The sequence below is a fragment of the Pseudophryne corroboree genome, chromosome 6 (genome assembly GCF_028390025.1).
Source record: "Pseudophryne corroboree isolate aPseCor3 chromosome 6, aPseCor3.hap2, whole genome shotgun sequence".
Lineage (NCBI taxonomy): Eukaryota > Metazoa > Chordata > Amphibia > Anura > Myobatrachidae > Pseudophryne > Pseudophryne corroboree.
Genome location: NC_086449.1, coordinates 539,544,195 through 539,565,003, shown reverse-complemented (window position 1 = coordinate 539,565,003; position 20,809 = coordinate 539,544,195). Strand labels below are relative to the sequence as shown.

General features: G+C 46.4%; 1 protein-coding gene across 10 annotated transcripts in view; it reads right to left on the bottom strand.

The window, feature by feature from the left end:
• Positions 1-20,809, bottom strand: part of ATP2B1 (ATPase plasma membrane Ca2+ transporting 1) — a 356,691-nt gene that overhangs the window by 2,369 nt on the left and 333,513 nt on the right. For 5 of the 10 annotated variants that reach the window (XM_063927639.1, XM_063927641.1, XM_063927638.1 and 2 more), the window contains exons 19-21: positions 15,011-15,118; positions 3,385-3,567; positions 2,964-3,122 (exon numbers count right to left, since the gene is read on the bottom strand). In XM_063927639.1, coding sequence (XP_063783709.1) covers positions 2,964-3,122; positions 3,385-3,567; positions 15,011-15,118 — 450 coding nt within the window. Of the gene's footprint in view, positions 1-2,896; positions 3,123-3,384; positions 3,568-15,010; positions 15,119-20,809 lie in introns of all 10 variants that reach the window. The other 5 variants (XM_063927645.1, XM_063927643.1, XM_063927646.1 and 2 more) reach the window with 5 other exon arrangements.

Here is a 20,809-nt window from a genome sequence, read left to right as displayed (position 1 = left end):
CCTTTTTGGTGTGCTAGACACTTCCCAAACTGGAAGACCCAAGCATGGGCTGCACACACAACCAAAGCTTGGGCTTCTGGTGAGTGAACCCTATCTGTTATTTATGCTCAGTCAACAGTACCACATTTTGAGGAAGCAAGTCTCTGGCTCTAAGCAACAAATTATTAAACTGATCTGAGCAAACTGGCTTTAAAATGGGAAGGACGGGTAGGCCTCTAGAATTTTTAGTATCCAGTGAATTACCTTTTTAAATAATTGTATAACGGTCTGTATATGTTATAATGGGATGCGTTTGGCATACCGGTGGTCTAGATGCCGGTGGTCATGTGACAGACGCTGGAACACAGACAGCTGACAGCCAAAGGCAAGTATCAGGGTTCTAGTTAGGGCCCAGGGGGAGGAGGTTTAGGCACTAGGGAAAGTGGGGTATAGGCATTAGGGATGGGGGGAGGGTGGACAGCACTAACCGGCACCCCGGAGGATGAGGCTAGGATAAAATACTTATCCCCTCCGATGTCAGGATCTTCAGTGTCAGGATGCCGCGGTCCGTCATGTGACCACTGGCATGCCAACCACCGGTATTTCCTACCAAACTCGTAAGGAATTGTAAAGCCTCTCACACTGTTATATGACAGCGCTTCAGCTCTGAATATCTCCCATGTTTGGAGAAATAAAACAAAAGACGTTTGGAAAAATAATCACAAAGATTGTAAAACGCAGGTGTTGGGGCAAAAAGGTGGTTATGCAATGGACAAAGATTTGTAATGCTTACACTGACTTACCTACAATATACCAGATAACGACATAAAAATAAAGGGGGGAATTTGATTAGCCACTGTAAATTACCATAGCTAATTGAAGCCTCTGAGAAATTAAGCGATAAAGAGCTAAAATCAGTGTACAATCCAGAATGGCACACGAAAGAGCAGTGACTTGGGGCTCTGGCAACTGAAATATACAGGCAAGGTATTTCAGTTGATCCTGCGGTATATGATATCACCCATGAAGGGATTCATTCATTTGTTTCGGGGGAAAACACAGCGCTTGCATTTGGTTACTGTGAACATGAATCTGCATGGTAAATACATCTCAATGAATCCCTGACTCTAAGGGAAAAAAACTGCCCATACCAAAAAAATACCACTTGGGAACAGTCTATGATGTCCTCACATAAAAGCAGATTCAGATAACCATATGGGAGATATAAAAATAGGGGCTCTTATTACTATCTGAGCCATGACTAAACTGATCTAATTAGAACTACATGGAGAACAATGGTCTTTATTGCAGGGCATATGAAGTGACTGTTCATCCAATCCCAGAGGTAGAATCTCACACTTCAAGGGCAGCATATCATGTAGGAGGAGGTTATAGACTATAAAAAAAAAAAATCTGAAAATACAGAAATGATCTTACAGCTACACTTCAACTTGCAATGCATATATTGGTCTCTATATTTATTGTTTATTTTTTTTAAATATCAATTTAGAGTTACAAAAAAAAAAAAAAAGTTAGAACTGCTAGCTATAATTTTTCCATTTCTACATTTCCCGTAATTTCCCATACCCATCTTACTTATGGTTATTTTGTAAAAATGTTTCATTATTTTTTTTTTTTTACACACCACCACCGAACAAAATCTAAAATCAATGGTTAAAACTGTAGATACTGTTTCGCCGTTACAGACTCATTAAACCCACTAACAACCACTACCATAAACCATGACCTCACATACATAATGTTATTAAATGCCATAGTAAAGCACTGTCGAATATACTGACAATTTAGGAATGGGTTAAGACCTTTTCCCAAACTTTGTTCTCTAGATACCCTAACAGTTCACGTCTTAAGGATATCCACGCTTGTATACAGATGGCACAACCACACTGACCTAAGTACTAATTAAGTATTCCCCATCATGCATGCATGGCATTATAATAGCACACTGAATCCAAGCATGCCATTCTATAGCTCTATTAAAACATTTCCAAACACCTTTTACAGCAAGACTGATCTATCACTAAAAAAAAATAATAAATAAATAAAATAAATAGAAAAAAAATGGAACCAAGAATTCTGTAATTGCATCTTTCATAGAAATCATAAAGCTTGGGCAGGAGTGGCAGTGTCAAAACTCTTACATCAATACATACACCAAATGCAGTGCATGTGTGAGATTCCCCCCCCCCCCCCCCAAAAAAAAAAGGCCATTCATATCAAGGCAACTCAAGTAGTCAGTCCTACATTTCTGAACTGCACCCAATTCAATCAGGTGGTAATCCTATAGATGTGGAAGAAAATCAGGTGCTTGAGATGTATGCATTAGAGTGGAGGGAAAGATGTTGCTACATGGCCGTTCTAGATCACGAGGATCTGGATATTGGAATCAATAGGTTCTATAGCCATACATGTCTCCATGTTATTACTGGTGTTTTTTTTTGTTTTTGTTTTTTTTAATGATGGTGGCTGTAGAGTTATACTATCATTGCATTACTGTAAACCAGTTTATAAACCGCAATCAACGTGCTGTGAATAGAACAGCAACAGAGAGCTCCTGAGCCTGATAACCAAACACAAGAGGCATAAGGCATATACTCGAAAATTTACAACATCATTACTTTCTATATCTACACATACAGCAATATAAAAATAAAAAAGTAAACAAATTATGACGTATGATATACAAAATAAGCGTGCAGGATCTCAGACTTGAAGCTTGTGAATTATAATAAAACCAGGTAAATAGCCCTCTAAAAATAAACATGGGGTGTGTTATCCTTGTGAGGGAAAGCTTTATGAGCAGCCTGAACAATGAGATTACTGAGGAGAAAATGAGAAACGTTAGGTGTGTAAATTAGGATGTGTTAATTTCATGCACTTAGGAACACACACTCACACCCCACAGTAGTAGAAGCGGTAGAGGAGGAAAACACTACATGTGTAGGGGTAGAAATATTTGTTACATCATGATGCTGGCTGGCGATGGAGGGTTGCCGCCTTAAAGCCCCCTGAATGGAACTTCCACTCTGGAAAGCATTCACTACATCCATCTGCAAGGAATCAGAGATTGTGACAGCTTGCTCAGCAAGAGAGAGAGAGAACAAGAGAAAGGACCATCCCATCTACAACAAATAAAAAGCAAAAAAAAGAGAAAAAAAAGGCACTTTTATAGAGCAGCTAATAAAAGCAAACTGAAGAAAGCTAAAGGAAGATTAAGTGAAACTAAAGAAACTTTCAAGCGTATTGAGGAACACACAGATAAGGTAGAGATCGCACACACACCAGTCTCATTTGAACATAATTAGCACTAACACATGAGCTATGCATCTTATAAATATTGTAACCTTATCCCCTACATAGATCCTGCCTCACTCATAGCCATACCTGGGTTTGGATTCTGTTTAGTCCCCTAAACCATAAGATCTGACCACGACGTAACTCTCTCTCCGCATGATCAATCTCCTCTGCATCTTCAGCAAGTTCTTCTTCTGGGATGTCATCCTTCTGTGTCCCGTGACCTGCTTCCTTGAGGAACTTCAAACGACTGGTTGGTATTGTGGTTACAAGCTAAACAAAATCCAAAATCAAAATTACAATGGGAAAAAAATAATATAAAAAGGTTGGAGTGAAGCTACCGAAAAATGTAACTCACAAATTGCATTCGTAAAAGTGAAGAAAAAAATAGGATTTTAATACAGACCGGTAAATCCTTTTCTCCTAGTCCGTAGAGGATGCTGGGGTCCACTTCAGTACCATGGGGTATAGACTGTTACGCAGGAGCCATGGGCACTTTACGACTTTTCAAGGGTGTGAACTGACTCCTCCCTCTATGCCCCTCCTCCAGACCTCAGTATAGGAACTGTGCCCAGGGAGACGGACATTTCGAGGAAGGGATTTACTTTTAAACTAAAGGCAAGATTCATACTAGCTCACACCTCAACCATGCCGCACAACATGGCATTCAACATAACACACGCCAACGGGCATGAACCATTGCAGCAACATACGATTATTTCAGCAACACAACATAAGTGGAACTACAAAATAACAACAACTGCAGGTAAAGTACGCACTGGGTTGGGTGCCCAGCATCCTCTACAGACTAGGAGAAAAGGATTTACCGTTAGGTATTAAAATCCTATTTTCTCATACGTCCTAGAGGATGCTGGGGTCCACTTCAGTACCATGGGGTTATACCAAAGCTCCAGTACGGGCGGGAGAGTGCGGATGACCCTGCAGGACCGATTGACCAAACTTGAGGTCCTCATCGGCCAAGGTGTCAAACTTGTAAAATTTAGCAAACATGTTTGACCCTGACCAAGTAGCTGCTCGGCAAAGTTGTAAAGCCGAGACCCCCCGGGCAGCCGCCCAGGATGAGCCCACCTATCTTGTAGAATGGGCATTTACCGACTTCGGTATCGGCAATCCTGCCGTGGAATGAGTGTGCTGAATCGTCCCTCTGATCCAGCGTGCAATAGTCTGCTTAGAAGCAGGACACCCAATCTTGTTGGGAGCATACAGGACAAACAGAGCCTCTGTTTTCCTTATCGAAGCTGTTCTCATGACAAATTTTCAAAGCTCTAACCACATCAAGAGACTTTGACTCAGTGAAAGTGTCAATAGCCACTGGCACCACAATAGGTTGGTTCATATGGAAAGACGAAACCACCTTTAGAAGAAATTGTTGTCGAGTTCTCAACTCTGCCCTATCTTCATGGAAGATCAGGTAAGGGCTCTTGTGAGACAAGGCCCCCAACTCAGACACCCGCCTTGCAGATGCCAATGCCAAAAGCATCACCACTTTCCAAGTGAGAAACTCAATTATATCTCCTTCAGGGGTTCAAACCAATCCGATTGAAGGAACGGCAACACCACATTAAAGTCCCATGGTGCCACTGGAGGCAGCACGCCTTTCACGAATGTCTGAACTTCTGGAAGAGAGGCCAATAGTTTTTCAAAGAAAACTGATAAGGCCGAAATCTGGACCTTGATTGAACCCAATCTTAGGTCCGCATCCACACCAGCCTGCAGAAAATGGAGAAAACGTTATAACTGAAACTCTTCCATAGGAGCCTTCTTGGATTCACACCAAGACACACATTTTCTCCAAATACGGTGGTAATGTTTAGACTTTACTCCTTTCCTGGCCTGAATAAGAGTGGGGATGACTTCTTTGGGAATACCCTTTCGGGCTAGGATCCGGCGCTCAACAGCCATGCTGTCAAACGTAGCCGCGGTAAGTCTTGATACACACACGGTCCCTGCTGCAGCAGGTCCTCGCGAGGAGGAAGAGGCCGAGGATCTTCTATAAGCAACTCCTGAAGATCTGGATACCAAGCCCTCCTTGGCCAGTCTGGGGCAATGAGGATTGCTCGAACCCTTGTTCTTATGATTGAGAACTTTTGATATCAGTGGAAGTGGAGGGAAGACATATACCGACCGAAACACCCACTGGGTCACCAGTGCCTCCACTGCTATTGCTTGAGGTCTCTCGACCTGGAACAATATCTCTGAAGCTTCTTGTTGAGACGAGATGCCATCATGTCTACTTGAGGAACTCCCCAAAGACTTGTCACCTCTGAAGACTTCTTGGTGGAGGCCCCATTCTCCTGGATGGAGATCATGTCTGCTGAGGAAGTCTGCTTCCCAGTTGTCCACTCCCGGAATGAAAATTGCTGACAGAGCTCTTGCATGCCATTCTGCCCAGAGGAGGATCTTTGTCACCTCTGCCATTGTCGCTCTGCTTTTCGTTCCGCCCTGACGGTTTATGTACGCGACTGCTATTACATTGTCCGACTGGATCTGCACGGGTTGATCTTGAAGAAGATGTACCGCTTGTAGAAGGCCGTTGTAAATGGCTCTCAATTCCAGAATGTTTATGTGAAGGCAGGTTTCCTGACTTGACCATTTTCCTTGGAAGCTTTCCCCCTGTGTGACTGCTCCCCAACCTCGGAGACTTGCATCCGTGGTTACTAGGACCCAATCCTGAATCCCGAACCTGCGTCCCTCTAGTAGGTGAGAACTGTGTAGCCAACACAGGAGCAAAAACCTGGCTTTTGAGGACAGGATTATATTCCGGTGCATGTGTAGGTGGGATCTGGACCATTTGTCCAACAGGTCCCACTGGAATATTCTGGCATGGAATCGGCCAAACTGTATGGCCTCATAGGCCGCCACCATCTTCCCAAACAATCGAATGCATTGATGTATGGACACCTCTTGTTGGCTTCAAAATCTGTTTGACAACTCTCTGGATTTCCAGAGCCTTTTCTACTGGAAGAAATACTCTCTGAACTTCTGTGTCCAGTATCATCCCCAGAAAGGACAATCTTGTTGTTGTTTCCAATTATGACTTTGGAAAATTCATGATCCAACCGTGTTGTTGGAGTACTGACAGGGAGAGTGCAATGTTCTGGACCAACCGTTCCATCTCGCTTTTATCTGGAGATTGTCCAGGTAAGGAATTATATTGACTCATTGTTGTCGGAGGACCATCATCTCTGCCATCACTTTGGTGAATACCCTCGGTGCCGTGGAGAGCCCGAACGGCAACGTCTGGAACTGGTAATGGCAATTCTGTCTTGCGAATCTCAGATAAGCTTGGTGAGGAGGATAAATGGGAATATGCAAGTAAGCATCTTTTATGTCTATCGACACCATAAAGTCCCCTTCCTTCAGACTGGAAATCACTGCCCTCAGAGATTCCATCTTGAACTTGAACCTTTTGAGGTAGAGATTCAGATTTTTCAGGTTTAAAATTGTTCTGACCTTCTCCTTGCTGTGACAAGGGTACCAGGACAATGACTTGATCCTGACATAATTTTTGAATTGCAGCTGTTACTACTTCTCTGTCTGGAAGAAAGCTGGCAAGGTCGATTTGAAAAATCGGCATTGGAGGGGGAGGGGGGGGGGACGTTATGAAACTCCAGTTTGTATCCATGGGACACTATTTGTAAGACCCATGGGTCCAGGCCAGATTGAAGCCAGATCTGACTGAAAAGTTTCAGATGTGCTCCCACACGAGCGGACTCCCGCAATGGAGCCCCAGCGTCATGCTGCAGATTTGGCAGAAGCAGGTGTTGATTTCTGCTCCAGCGATCCTGGAGACGCTGCGGATTTCTTTCCTCTTCCCCTTCCTTTACCTGCAAAGAAGGGAGAACCTTTGCCTTTTTTGTATTTGTTGGGCCGAAGGGACTGCATGTGAGAGTGATGCGTCTTTTCAGTCGGTGCAGGACCATAAGGCAAGAGTGTCGACTTACCTGCGGTAGCCGCAGAAACTAACGCATCCAGCCCATCTCCAAACAAGGCCTCACCTTTATACGGGAGAGCCTCCATATTTCTTTTGGAATCTGCATCAGCATTCCACTTGCGAATCCACAACGCCCTCCGAGCCGATACTGCCATGGTAGCTGCTTTTGAACCTAAAAGTCCAATATCTTTCATGGCTTCTAGCATATATGCAGCAGCGTCTTTTATATGACCTAACGTTAGGAGTATCTCGTCTATCTATAGTGTCAAATTCCGATGACAAGTTATCTGACCATTTCGCGATACCCTACCCACCCACGTGCAAGCAATGGTGGGCCTGAGCAGTGTACCATTGGCCACATAAATAGATTTTAACGTAGTCTTTAACTTGCGGTCTGCCGGCTCCTTCAGTGAAGCCGTCCCAGGTGCAGGGAGAATCACCTTTTTAGTTAGTTAACCTTGACAGGGCACTGTGTAATACAGGGGGTGACTCCCATCTTTTCCTGTCCTCTGCCGGTAAAGGATAAGCAACCTGAATCCTTTTGGGAATCTGAAATTTCTTTTCAGGGTTTACCCAAACTCCCTCAAATAGAGTATTCAGCTCATGAGAAGGAGGGAAAATAAGAATTTACTTACCGATAATTCTATTTCTCGTAGTCCGTAGTGGATGCTGGGGACTCCGTAAGGACCATGGGGAATAGCGGCTCCGCAGGAGACTGGGCACAAAAGTAAAAGCTTTAGGACTACCTGGTGTGCACTGGCTCCTCCCCCTATGACCCTCCTCCAAGCCTCAGTTAGGATACTGTGCCCGGACGAGCGTACACAATAAGGAAGGATTTTGAATCCCGGGTAAGACTCATACCAGCCACACCAATCATACCGTACAACCTGTGATCTGAACCCAGTTAACAGCATGATAACAGAGGAGCCTCTGAAAAGATGGCTCACAACAATAATAACCCGATTTTTTTGGTAACAATAACTATGTACCAGTATTGCAGACAATCCGCACTTGGGATGGGTGCCCAGCATCCACTACGGACTACGAGAAATAGAATTATCGGTAAGTAAATTCTTATTTTCTCTAACGTCCTAAGTGGATGCTGGGGACTCCGTAAGGACCATGGGGATTATACCAAAGCTCCCAAACAGGCAGGAGAGTGCGGATGACTCTGCAGCACCAATTGAGAGAACTCCAGGTCCTCCTCAGCCAGGGTATCAAATTTGTAGAATTTTACAAACGTATTTGCTCCTGACCAAGTAGCTGCTCGGCAAAGTTGTAAAGCCGAGACCCCTCGGGCAGCCGCCCAAGATGAGCCCACCTTCCTTGTGGAATGGGCTTTTACAGGTTTTGGCTGTGGCAGGCCTGCCACAGAATGTGCAAGCTGAATTGTACTACAAATCCAACGAGCAATAGTCTGCTTAGAAGCAGGAGCACCCAGCTTGTTGGGTGCATACAGAATAAACAACGAGTCAGATTTTCTGACTCCAGCCGTCCTGGAAACCTATATTTCCAGGGCTCTGACAACGTCCAGCAACTTGGAGTCCTCCAAGTCCCTAGTAGCCGCAGGCACCACAATAGGTTGATTCAGGTGAAACGCTGAAAACCACCTTAGGGAGAAACGGAGGACAAGTCCTCAATTCCGCCCTGTCCGAATAGAAAATCAGATGAGGGCTTTTACAGGATAAAGCCGCCAATTCTGACACGCACCTGGCCCAGGCCAGGGCCAACAGCATGACCACTTTCCATGTGAGATATTTTAACTCCACATATTTAAGTGGTTCAAACCAATGTGACTTTTGGAACCCAAAAACTACATTTAGATCCCAAGGTGCCACTGGAGGCACAAAAGGAGGCTGTATATACAGTACCCCTTTCACAAACGTCTGAACTTCAGGGACTGAAGCTAGTTCTTTTTGGAAGAAAATTGACAGGGCCGAAATTTGAACCTTAATGGACCCCCATTTCAGGCCTATAGACACTCCTGTTTGCAGGAAATGTAGGAATCGACCTAGTTGAAAATTCCTCCGTCGGGGCCTTACTGGCCTCGCACCACGCAACATATTTTCGCCAAATGCGGTGATAATGTTTTGCGGTTATATCTTTCCTGGCTTTGATCAGGATAGGGATGACTTCATCCGGAATGCCTTTTTCCTTCAGGATCCGGCGTTCAACCGCCCTGCCGTTAAACGCAGCCGCGGTAAGTCTTGGAACAGACAGGGTCCTTGCTGGAGCAGGTCCCTTCTTAGAGGTAGAGGCCACGGATCCTCCGTGAGCATCTCTTGAAGTTCCGGTTACCAAGTCCTTCTTGGCCAATCCGGAGCCACGAATATAGTGCTTACTCCTCTCCATCTTATAATTCTCAGTACCTTGGTTATGAGAGGCAGAGGAGGGAACACATACACTGACTGGTACACCCACTGTGTTACCAGAGCGTCTACAGCTATTGCCTGAGGGTCCCTTGACCTGGCGCAATACTTGTCGAGTTTTATAAACATGTGGAAGACTTCTGAGTGAAGTCCCCACTCTCCCGGGTGGAGGTCGTCCACTCCCGGAATGAATACTGCTGACAGTGCTATCACATGATTTTCCGCCCAGCGAAGAATCCTTGCAGCTTCTGCCATTGCCCTTCTGCTTCTCGTGTCACCCTGTCTGTTTACGTGGGTGACTGCCGTGATGTTGTCCGAATGGATCAACTCCGGGTGACCTTGAAGCAGAGGTCTTGCTGAGCTTAGAGCATTGTAAATGGCCCTTAGCTTCAGGATATTTATGTGAAGTGATGTCTCCAGGCTTGACCATTAGCTCTGGAAATTCCTTCCCTGTGTGACTGCTCCCCAGCCTCGCAGGCTGGCATCCGTGGTCACCAGGAACCAGTCCTGAATGTGCGGCCCTCTAGAAGATGAGCACTCTGCAACCACCACAGGAGAGACACCCTTGTGCTTGGTGACAGGGTTATCCGCTGATGCATCTGGAGATGCGACCCGGACCATTTGTCCAGCAGGTCCCACTGGAAAGTTCTTGCGTGGAATCTGCCGCATGGGATTGCTTCATAGGAAGCCACCATTTTTCCCAGAACCATCTCATTGATGTACCGAGACTTGGCTCGGTTATAGGAGGTTCCCGACTAGCTCGGATAACTCCCTGACTTTCTCCTCCGGGAGAAACACCTTTTTCTGAACTGTGTCCAGGATCATCCCTAAGAACAGAAGACGAGTCGTCGGAATCAGCTGCGATTTTGGAATATTGAGAATTCAATCGTGCTGCCGCAACACTACCTGAGAGTGCTACACCGACCTCCAACTGTTCCCTGGATCTTACCCTTATCAGGGAATCGTCCAAGTAAGGGATAACTAAAATTCCCTTCCTTCGAAGGAGTATCATCATTTCGGCCATTACCTTGGTAAAGACCCGGGGTGCCGTGGACCATCCATACGGCAGCGTCTGAAACTGATAGTGACAGTTCTGTACCATAAACCTGAGGTACCCTTGGTGAGAAGGGTAAATTTGGACATGAAGGTAAGCATCCTTGATGTCCCGAGACATCATGTAGTCCTCTTCTTCCAGGTTCGCAATCACTGCTCTGAGTGACTCAATCTTGAATTTGAACCTCTGTATGTAAGTGTTCAAAGATTTTAGATTTAGAATCGGTCTCACCGAGCCGTCCGGCTTCGGTACCACAACAGTGTGGAATAATACCCCGTTCCCTGTTGCAGGAGGGGTACCTTGATTATCACCTGCTGGGAATACAGCTTGTGAATGGCTTCCAAAACTGTCTCCCTGTCAGAAGGAGACATCGGTAAAGCCGACTTTAGGAAACGGCGAGGGGGAGACGTCTCGAATTCCAATTTGTACCCCTGAGATATCACCTGAAGGATCCAGGGGTCTACTTGCGAGTGAGCCCACTGCGCGCTGAAATTCATTGAGACGGGCCCCCACCGTGCCTGATTCTGCTTGTAAAGCCCCAGCGTCATACTGAGGGCTTGGCAGAGGCGGGAGAGGGTTTCTGTTCCTGGGAACTGGCTGATTTCTGCAGCCTTTTTCCTCTCCCTCTGTCACGGGGCAGAAATGAGGAACCTTTTGCCCGCTTGCCCACGAAAAGACTGCGCCTGATAATACGGCGTCTTCTCATGTTGAGAGGCGACCTGGGGTACAAACGTGGATTTCCCAGCTGTTGCCGTGGCCACCAGGTCTGAAAGACCGACCCCAAATAACTCCTCCCCTTAATAAGGCAATACTTCCAAATGCCGTTTGGAATCCGCATCACCTGACCACTGTCGTGTCCATAACCCTCTACTGGTAGAAATGGACAACGCACTTAGACTTGATGCCAGTCGGCAAATATTCCGCTGTGCATCACGCATATATAGAAATGCATCTTTTAAATGCTCTATAGGCAATAATATACTGTCCCTATCTAGGGTATCAATATTTTCAGTCAGGGAATCCGACCACGCCAACCCAGCACTGCACATCCAGGCTGAGGCGATTGCTGGTCGCAGTATAACACCAGTATGTGTGTAAATACCTTTTAGGATGCCCTCCTGCTTTCTATCAGCAGGATCCTTAAGGGCGGCCATCTCAGGAGAGGGTAGAGCCCTTGTTCTTACAAGCGTGTGAGCGCTTTATCCACCCTAGGGGGTGTTTCCCAACGCACCCTAACCTCTGGCGGGAAAGGATAAAATGCCAATAACATTTTAGAAATTATCAGTTGTTATCGGGGGAAAACCACGCATCATCACACACCTCATTTAATTTCTCAGATTCAGGAAAACTACAGGTAGTTTTTCCTCACCGAACATAATACCCCTTTTTGGTGGTACTCGTATTATCAGAAATGTGTAAAACATTTTTCATTGCCTCAATCATGTAACGTGTGGCCCTACTGGAAGTCACATTTGTCTCTTCACCGTCGACACTGGAGTCAGTATCCGTGTCGGCGTCTATATCTTTAGAGCCCCTGACGGCCTATGAGACGTCTGGACAGGCACAAGCTGAGTAGCCGGCTGTCTCATGTCAACCACTGTCTTTTATACAGAGCTGACACTGTTACGTAATTCCTTCCAACAGTTCATCCACTCAGGTGTCGACCCCCTAGGGGGTGACATCACTATTACAGGCAATCTGCTCCGTCTCCACATCATTTTTCTCCTCATACATGTCGACACAAACGTACCGACATACAGCACACACACAGGGAATGCTCTGATAGAGGACAGGACCCCACTAGCCCTTTGGGGAGACAGAGGGAGAGTTTGCCAGCACACACCAGAGCGCTATATATATATATACAGGGATAACCTTATATAAGTGTTTTTCCCCTTATAGCTGCTGTATCTTTAATACTGCGCGTAATTAGTGCCCCCCCTCTCTTTTTTAACCCTTTCTGTAGTGTAGTGACTGCAGGGGAGAGCCAGGGAGCTTCCCTCCAACGGAGCTGTGAGGGAAAATGGCGCCAGTGTGCTGAGGAGATAAGGCCGCCGATAAGGGGACGGAGCCTATCTCCCGTTTTTCTATGTATTCTGGCAGGGGTTAAATTCATCCATATAGCCCAGGAGCTATATGTGATGCATTTTTTGCCATCCAAGGTGTTTTATTGCGTCTCAGGGCGCCCCCCCCCAGCGCCCTGCACCCTCAGTGACCGGAGTGTGAAGTGTGCTGAGAGCAATGGCGCACAGCTGCAGTGCTGTGCGCTACCTTGTTGAAGACAGGACGTCTTCTGCCGCCGATTTTCCGGACCTCTTCTGTCTTCTGGCTCTGTAAGGGGGCCGGCGGCGCGGCTCTGGGACCCATCCATGGCTGGGCCTGTGATCGTCCCTCTGGAGCTAATGTCCAGTAGCCTAAGAAGCCCAATCCACTCTACACGCAGGTGAGTTCGCTTCTTCTCCCCTTAGTCCCTCGATGCAGTGAGCCTGTTGCCAGCAGGTCTCACTGAAAATAAAAAACCTAAAACTAAACTTTTCACTAAGCAGCTCAGGAGAGCCACCTAGTGTGCACCCTTCTCGTTCGGGCACAAAAATCTAACTGAGGCTTGGAGGAGGGTCATAGGGGGAGGAGCCAGTGCACACCAGGTAGTCCTAAAGCTTTTACTTTTGTGCCCAGTCTCCTGCGGAGCCGCTATTCCCCATGGTCCTTACGGAGTCCCCAGCATCCACTTAGGACGTTAGAGAAAGTTACATTAATTTTCCTTTATTTATAAAAATAAGCTTTCTCCTGAGGTACAGGAGGGCTTTCCGTAACTTCCAAAACTTCCTTTATAGCAACAATCATATTGAATGCTTTTTGTCATTTTAGGATCTATCCCTCTGGAATCGCCATCGTCGACACAGGAATCATAGTCCGTGTCGGTATCAGTATGTACTATTTGTGCAAATGGTCTCTTATGTGACCCAGCGGGGTCGTCTGTGGAATAAGAGGCAGAACTATGAAAAAATCACATCTTCTACTGATTTTCTCCAGCTCTCTACATGAGACTCAGACTTATCTAATCTCTTACTGATATGATTCACAGTATCACATAATTCTTTCACCCATTCAGGCTCATGGTGTGCCGGCAGCGCCACCACATTGCAACTCTGTGTACCTAAAATGGCTCCCTCAGGGGAAGAGCTCCCTGCCTCAGACATGTCACACACTTGTACAACCACACCACAGACACTCCGGGACTTATAGGGGACAGACCCACAGTAAAATCTGTCAGAAGGACACAGATAGGATTTGCCAGCTCACAACCCAGTGCCAGTAACACAATGTCTGTGAAACACAAAATGCCCACTGACATGCAGCGCTTTTATAATGTTAATCACACAATTATATAGCACCAAATTCACTGTGCCCCCCCGTTTTGCACCCCGATACTTGTTCAGCAGTGGAGGACCAGCGTTCTTCTCTGCAGCCTGGAATGGAGAGAAAATGGTGCTGAGCAGTGTGCTAGCTGACTGAGAAGGAAGCCCCGCCCCTCAATGGCGCGTTTCTCAGCATTTATGAGGTAATTTTTATACTGGCGGGGGTAGGACTGTGCCTCAGCAACTTATGCCCCTTATTATACCAGTTTCAATAGGTTTCATGCTGCCCAAGGCACCCGCCCTGCACCCCCTGTGTATGTGTGGGCAACATGGCGCGCTGCGCTCCCGCCAGCCGCGCGATACCTTTAGCAGTCACTTTGATTGAAGATCCTTTCTTAGAACACTCACCTGACTTCTGGCTCTGCAAGGGGGGTGACGGCGTGCTGTGGGAGTGAGCACATAGCCGCAGCTAGCATGCAGTACCCTTCAGGAGCTAATGGTGTCCTGTCAGCCAGAAGCAGAGCCATGAAACTATTCAGGAAGTTGGTTCCTACTTCTGCCCCCTAAGTCCCACGAAGCAGGGAGACTGGATGCACTCCAGGGGAGCTCTACTGAGTTTCTCTGAAAAGACTTATGTTAGGTATTTTATTTTCAGAGAGATCTGCTGGCAACAGTCTGCCTGGGCACATTTTCTAAAATGAGGTCTGGAGGAGGGGCATAGAGAGAGGAGCCAGGTCACACCCTTGAAAAGTCTTAAAGTGCCCATTGGCTCCTGCGGAACAGTCTATACCCCATGGTACTGAAGTGGACCCCAGCATCCTCTAGGACATATGAGAAATATAGTTTAGATGAATGAATATGCATAATATTACAACTCTGCATAATTCGTACAATTACTTTAAATCAATTTATCAATGTCCCCTGCTGAGTTATGCAATTATACAGTACAGTATACAGATCACCAGATTTAATTTATTACCTGGCCCCAAAGTAATGTTCCCATACCCAGGAACACTGACCAAAGCCACTGATCTACTGTCAATTCAGTACAGCTAAAAGGCTTTCCACCAAACTGAACAATAACGATCTATAAGAGGAATAAAAAAAAATACATAATTAAAAAGGCACAATAATGGTATTTAAACACTATGGATAAGGCCTTTTGAATCAGAACTATCAGAAGCATGCTTAAATTATGGTTAATGTGCTGTTTAAAAGGGGGGAGAAATTCTATGTGGGATTTAAAAAACAAATACCCTAAATTCTTGTTTGTAAACACATAAGGAAAAGCTTAACAAATCAAATTTTATGGGGCATATACACGGTGCGATTTAACTACAGATATGGACTATATAGTCCATATTGGTAGTAAACATAGTACATAATCGCACTGTTTCATACAGCTTGCAATGCAGATGCGCACTCCCGTGGGGTCGGCATCGCAAAGTAAAAATAGACTGTGCAGACAGATAATTTTGACTATAAAGTCTACAATCTAGAACATAGAGTAGTCAAAATTGACCATAGCAAAAATCGCACAGAACCAAAATGGCACCATGTGTATAGTCAATATTGGTGGATTTTGGCTTTGGGGTGATCAAGGGAAAATCGCATAGTGCAGATCTGCCTATAAGGCAGAATCGCACCGTGTATATGCCTCTTTAGATTGATAAAGTGATGGGCTTGATGAATATGGTACTTTTCCATCCTGTTAAAACGTTTATTAATTTACAAATCTAGTAATCATTTTGTTTGCACTTTTTACTCATGTTGAAAAACTGGGAAATTATGCTCCATTGAGACAAGGATCTTTTTCAATCCTTTACAACCTTCTTTGCATCTCCAAATTGGATCCCTCTTTGAAACAAGCAAGAATGGGAAAGGATTTCAGGTTCCCCATTGGAGAAGGTAACTTAGGCTAAAATTCAAGATAAGCTACCTAAAGTGCCTACATTAAAGATTCTCAAACTCTGTCCTCAGGAGTCTAAACAGTTCACGTTTCCCAGGTCACCTTGCAGGTGCACAGGTGTACTCATTGCTCACTAGCACAGTTTAAAAGAGCCACAGGTGGAACAAATTATTTCACTTGTGATTCTGTGAGGATACCTAAAATAAATGAACTGTTTGGGACCCTGAGAATAGATTTTGAGAAACTATGGGATATATATATATAAACGATCAATAGGCTTACCATACTATCCCTTTAAACAGGGACACTCATGAATTACAGTTTATGATTAAGGTGAAATGCAGGCTTGAAGTCCACTAGCCACAGAGCCTGTGTAATTCATCAGTGTCCCAGTTTAAAGGGATAGTATGGTAAGCCTAATTATCAAGGACACCACTTAAAATTTATACCAGGTGGTACTAGTCCCAACTAAAAATAAGAATTTACTCACCGGTAATTCTATTTCTCGTAGTCCGTAGTGGATGCTGGGTACTCCGTAAGGACCATGGGGAATAGACGGGCTCCGCAGGAGACTGGGCACTCTTTAAAGAAAGATTAGGTACTATATCTGGTGTGCACTGGCTCCTCCCTCTATGCCCCTCCTCCAGACCTCAGTTAGGGAAACTGTGCCCGGAAGAGCGGACACTACAAGGAAAGGATTTGGAATCCAGGGTAAGACTCATACCAGCCACACCAATCACACCGTACAACTCGTGATAACCATACCCAGTTAACAGTATGAATAACAACTGAGCCTCACTGAACAGATGGCTCATAACAATAACCCTTTAGGTTAAGCAATAACTATATACAAGTATTGCAGACAATCCGCACTTGGGACGGGCTCCCAGCATCCACTACGGACTACGAGAAATAGAATTACCGGTGAGTAAATTCTTATTTTCTCTGACGTCCTAGTGGATGCTGGGTACTCCGTAAGGACCATGGGGATTATACCAAAGCTCCCAAACGGGCGGGAGAGTGCGGATGACTCTGCAGCACCGAATGAGCAAACTCAAGGTCCTCCTCAGCCAGGGTATCAAACTTGTAGAATTTTGCAAACGTGTTTGATCCCGACCAGGTAGCAGCTCGGCAAAGTTGTAAAGCCGAGACCCCTCGGGCAGCCGCCCAAGAAGAGCCCACCTTCCTTGTGGAATGGGCTTTGACTGATTTAGGATGCGGCAGTCCAGCCGCAGAATGTGCAAGTTGAATCGTGCAACAGATCCAGCGAGCAATAGTCTGCTTAGAAGCAGGAGCACCCAGCTTGTTGGGTGCATGCAGGATAAACAGCGAGTCAGTCTTTCCGACTCTAGCCGTCCTGGAAACATAGATTTTCAGGGCCCGGACTACGTCCAGCAACTTGGAAGCCTCCAAGTCCCGAGTAGCCGCAGGCACCACAATAGGTTGGTTCAAATGAAACGCTGATACCACCTTAGGGAGAAATTGGGGACGAGTCCTCAATTCTGCCCTGTCCATATGGAAGATCAGATAGGGGCTTTTACAGGACAAAGCCGCCAATTCTGACACCCGCCTAGCCGAAGCCAAAAGCATGACCACTTTCCACGTGAGATATTTCAACTCCACGGTCTGAAGTGGCTCAAACCAATGTGATTTTAGGAAATCCAACACAACGTTGAGATCCCAAGGTGCCACTGGGGGAACAAAAGGGGGCTGAATATGCAGCACTCCCTTAACAAACGTCTTAACTTCAGGCAGTGAAGCCAGTTCTTTTGAAAGAAAATAGACAGGGCCGAAATCTGGACTTTAATGGATCCCAATTTTAGGCCCATAGTCACTCCTGATTGTAGGAAGTGCAGAAATCGGCCCAGCTGAAATTCTTCTGTTGGGGCCTTCATAGCCTCACACCAAGCAACATATTTTCGCCATATGCGGTGATAATGTTTTGCTGTCTCATCCTTCCTAGCTTTTATCAGCGTAGGAATGACTTCAACCGGAATGCCCTTTTCCATCAGGATCCAGCGTTCAACCGCCATGCCGTCAAACGCAGCCGCGGTAAGTCTTGGAACAGACAGGGCCCCTGCTGTAGCAGGTCCTGTCTGAGAGGCAGAGGCCAAGGGTCCTCTGAGATCATTTCTTGTAGTTCCGGGTACCAAGTCCTTCTTGGCCAATCCGGAACGATGAGTATAGTTCTTACTCCTCTCTTTCTTATTATCCTCAATACCTTTGGTATGAGAGGAAGAGGAGGGAACACAAACCGACTGGTACACCCACGGTGTCACTAGAGCGTCCACAGCTATCGCCTGAGGGTCCCTTGACCTGGCGCAATATCTTTTTAGCTTTTTGTTGAGGCGGGACGCCATCATGTCCACCTGTGGCCTTTCCCAACGATTTACAATCAGCTGGAAGACTTCTGGATGAAGTCCCCACTCTCCCGGGTGGAGGTCGTGCCTGCTGAGGAAGTCTGCTTCCCAGTTGTCCACTCCCGGAATGAACACTGCTGACAGTGCTATCACGTGATTTTCCGCCTATCGGAGAATCCTTGTGGCTTCTGCCATCGCCATCCTGCTTCTTGTGCCACCCTGTCGGTTTACATGGGCGACCACCGTGATGTTGTCTGACTGAATCAGCACCGGCTGGTTTTGAAGCAGGGGTTTTGCCTTACTTAGGGCATTGTAAATGGCCCTTAGTTCCAGAATATTTATGTGTAGGGAAGCCTCCTGACTCGACCATTGTCCTTGGAAGTTTCTTCCCTGAGTGACTGCCCCCCAACCTCGGAGGCTTGCATCCGTGGTCACCAGGACCCAGTCCTGTATGCCGAATCTGCAGCCCTCGAGAAGATGAGCACCCTGCAGCCACCGCAGCAGAGACACCCTGGCCCTCGGGGACAGGGTGATCAGCCGATGCATCTGAAGATGCGATCCGGACCACTTGTCTAACAGATCCCACTGAAAGATCCTTGCATGGAACCTGCCAAATAGAATTGCCTCGTAAGAGGCTACCATCTTTCCCAGGACTCGCGTGCAGTGATGCACCGACACCTGTTTTGGTTTCAGGAGGTCTCTGACCAGAGATGACAACTCCTTGGCCTTCTCCTCCGGGAGAAAAACCTTCTTCTGTTCTGTGTCCAGAATCATACCCAGGAACAGCAGACGCGTCGTAGGAACCAGCTGCGACTTTGGAATATTCAGAATCCAGCCGTGCTGTTGTAGCACTTCCTGAGATAGTGCTACTCCGACCAACAACTGCTCCCTGGACCTCGCCTTTATAAGGAGATCGTCCAAGTACGGGATAATTATAACTCCCTTCTTTCGAAGGAGTATCATCATTTTGGCCATTACTTTGGTAAATACCCTCGGTGCCGTGGACAGACCAAACGGCAACGTCTGGAATTGGTAATGGCAGTCCTGTACCACAAAACGGAGGTACACCTGGTGAGGTGGGTAAATGGGGACATGTAGGTAAGCATCCTTGATGTCCAGTGATACCATGTAATCCCCCTCTTCCAGGCTTGCAATAACCGCCCTGAGCGATTCCATTTTGAACTTCCTTATATAAGTGTTCAAGGATTTCAAATTTAGAATGGGTCTCACCGAACAGTCTGGTTTCGGTACCACAAACATTGTGGAATAGTAACCCCGTCCCTGTTGAAGGAGGGGAACTTTTATTATCACCTGCTGGAGGTACAGCTTGTAAATTGCCGACAGCACTACCTCCCTGTCCTGGGGAGTAGCTGGCAAGGCTGATTTGAGGTAACGGCGAGGGGGATACGTCTCGAATTCCAGCTTGTAACCCTGAGATACCACTTGTAGAACCCAGGGATCCACCTGTGAGCGAACCCACCGGTCGCTGAAGTTCCGGAGACGGGCCCCCACCGCACCTGGCTCCACCAGTGGAGCCCCAGCGTCATGCGGTGGATTTAGTGGAAGCAGGGGAGGATGTTTGTTCTTGGGAACTGGCTGTATGGTGCAGCTTTTTCCCTCTACCCCTGCCTCTGGGCAGAAAGGACGCGCCTTTAACCCGCTTGCCTTTCTGGGGCCGAAAGGACTGTACCTGATAATACGGTGCTTTCTTAGACTGTGAGGGAACCTGAGGTAAAAATGTCGACTTCCCAGCTGTTGCTGTGGAAACGAGGTCCGAGAGACCATCCCCAAACAATTCCTCACCCTTGTAAGGCAAAACCTCCATGTGCCTTTTAGAATCCGCATCACCTGTCCACTGCAGAGTCCATAATACTCTCCTGGCAGAAATGGACATTGCATTAATTCTAGATGCCAGCCGGCAAATATCCCTCTGTGCATCTCTCATATATAAGACTACGTCTTTAATATGCTCTATGGTTAGCAAAATCGTATCCCTGTCGAGGGCATCAATATTTTCAGACAGGGTTTCGGACCAAGCTGCTGCAGCACTACACATCCAAGCTGAAGCAATTGCAGGTCTCAGGTACCTGAGTGTGTATATACAGACTTCAGGATAGCCTCCTGCTTTCTATCCGCAGGCTCCTTTAAGGCGGCCGTATCCTGAGACGGCAGTGCCACCTTTTTTGACAAGCGTGTGAGCGCCTTATCCACCCTCGGGGATGTCTCCCAACGTAACCTGTCCTCTGGAGGGAAAGGGTACGCCATCAGTAATTTTTTAGAAATCACTAGTTTCTTATCGGGGGAAGCCCACGCTTCTTCACACACTTCATTCAACTCATCTGATGGGGGAAAAACCACTGGTTGCTTTTTCTCCCCAAACATAATACCCTTTTTAGTGGTACCTGGGTTAATGTCAGAAATGTGCAACACATTTTTCATTGCCGTAATCATGCAACGGATGGCCCTAGTGGAATGTACATTAGTCTCGTCCTCGTCGACGCTGGAGTCA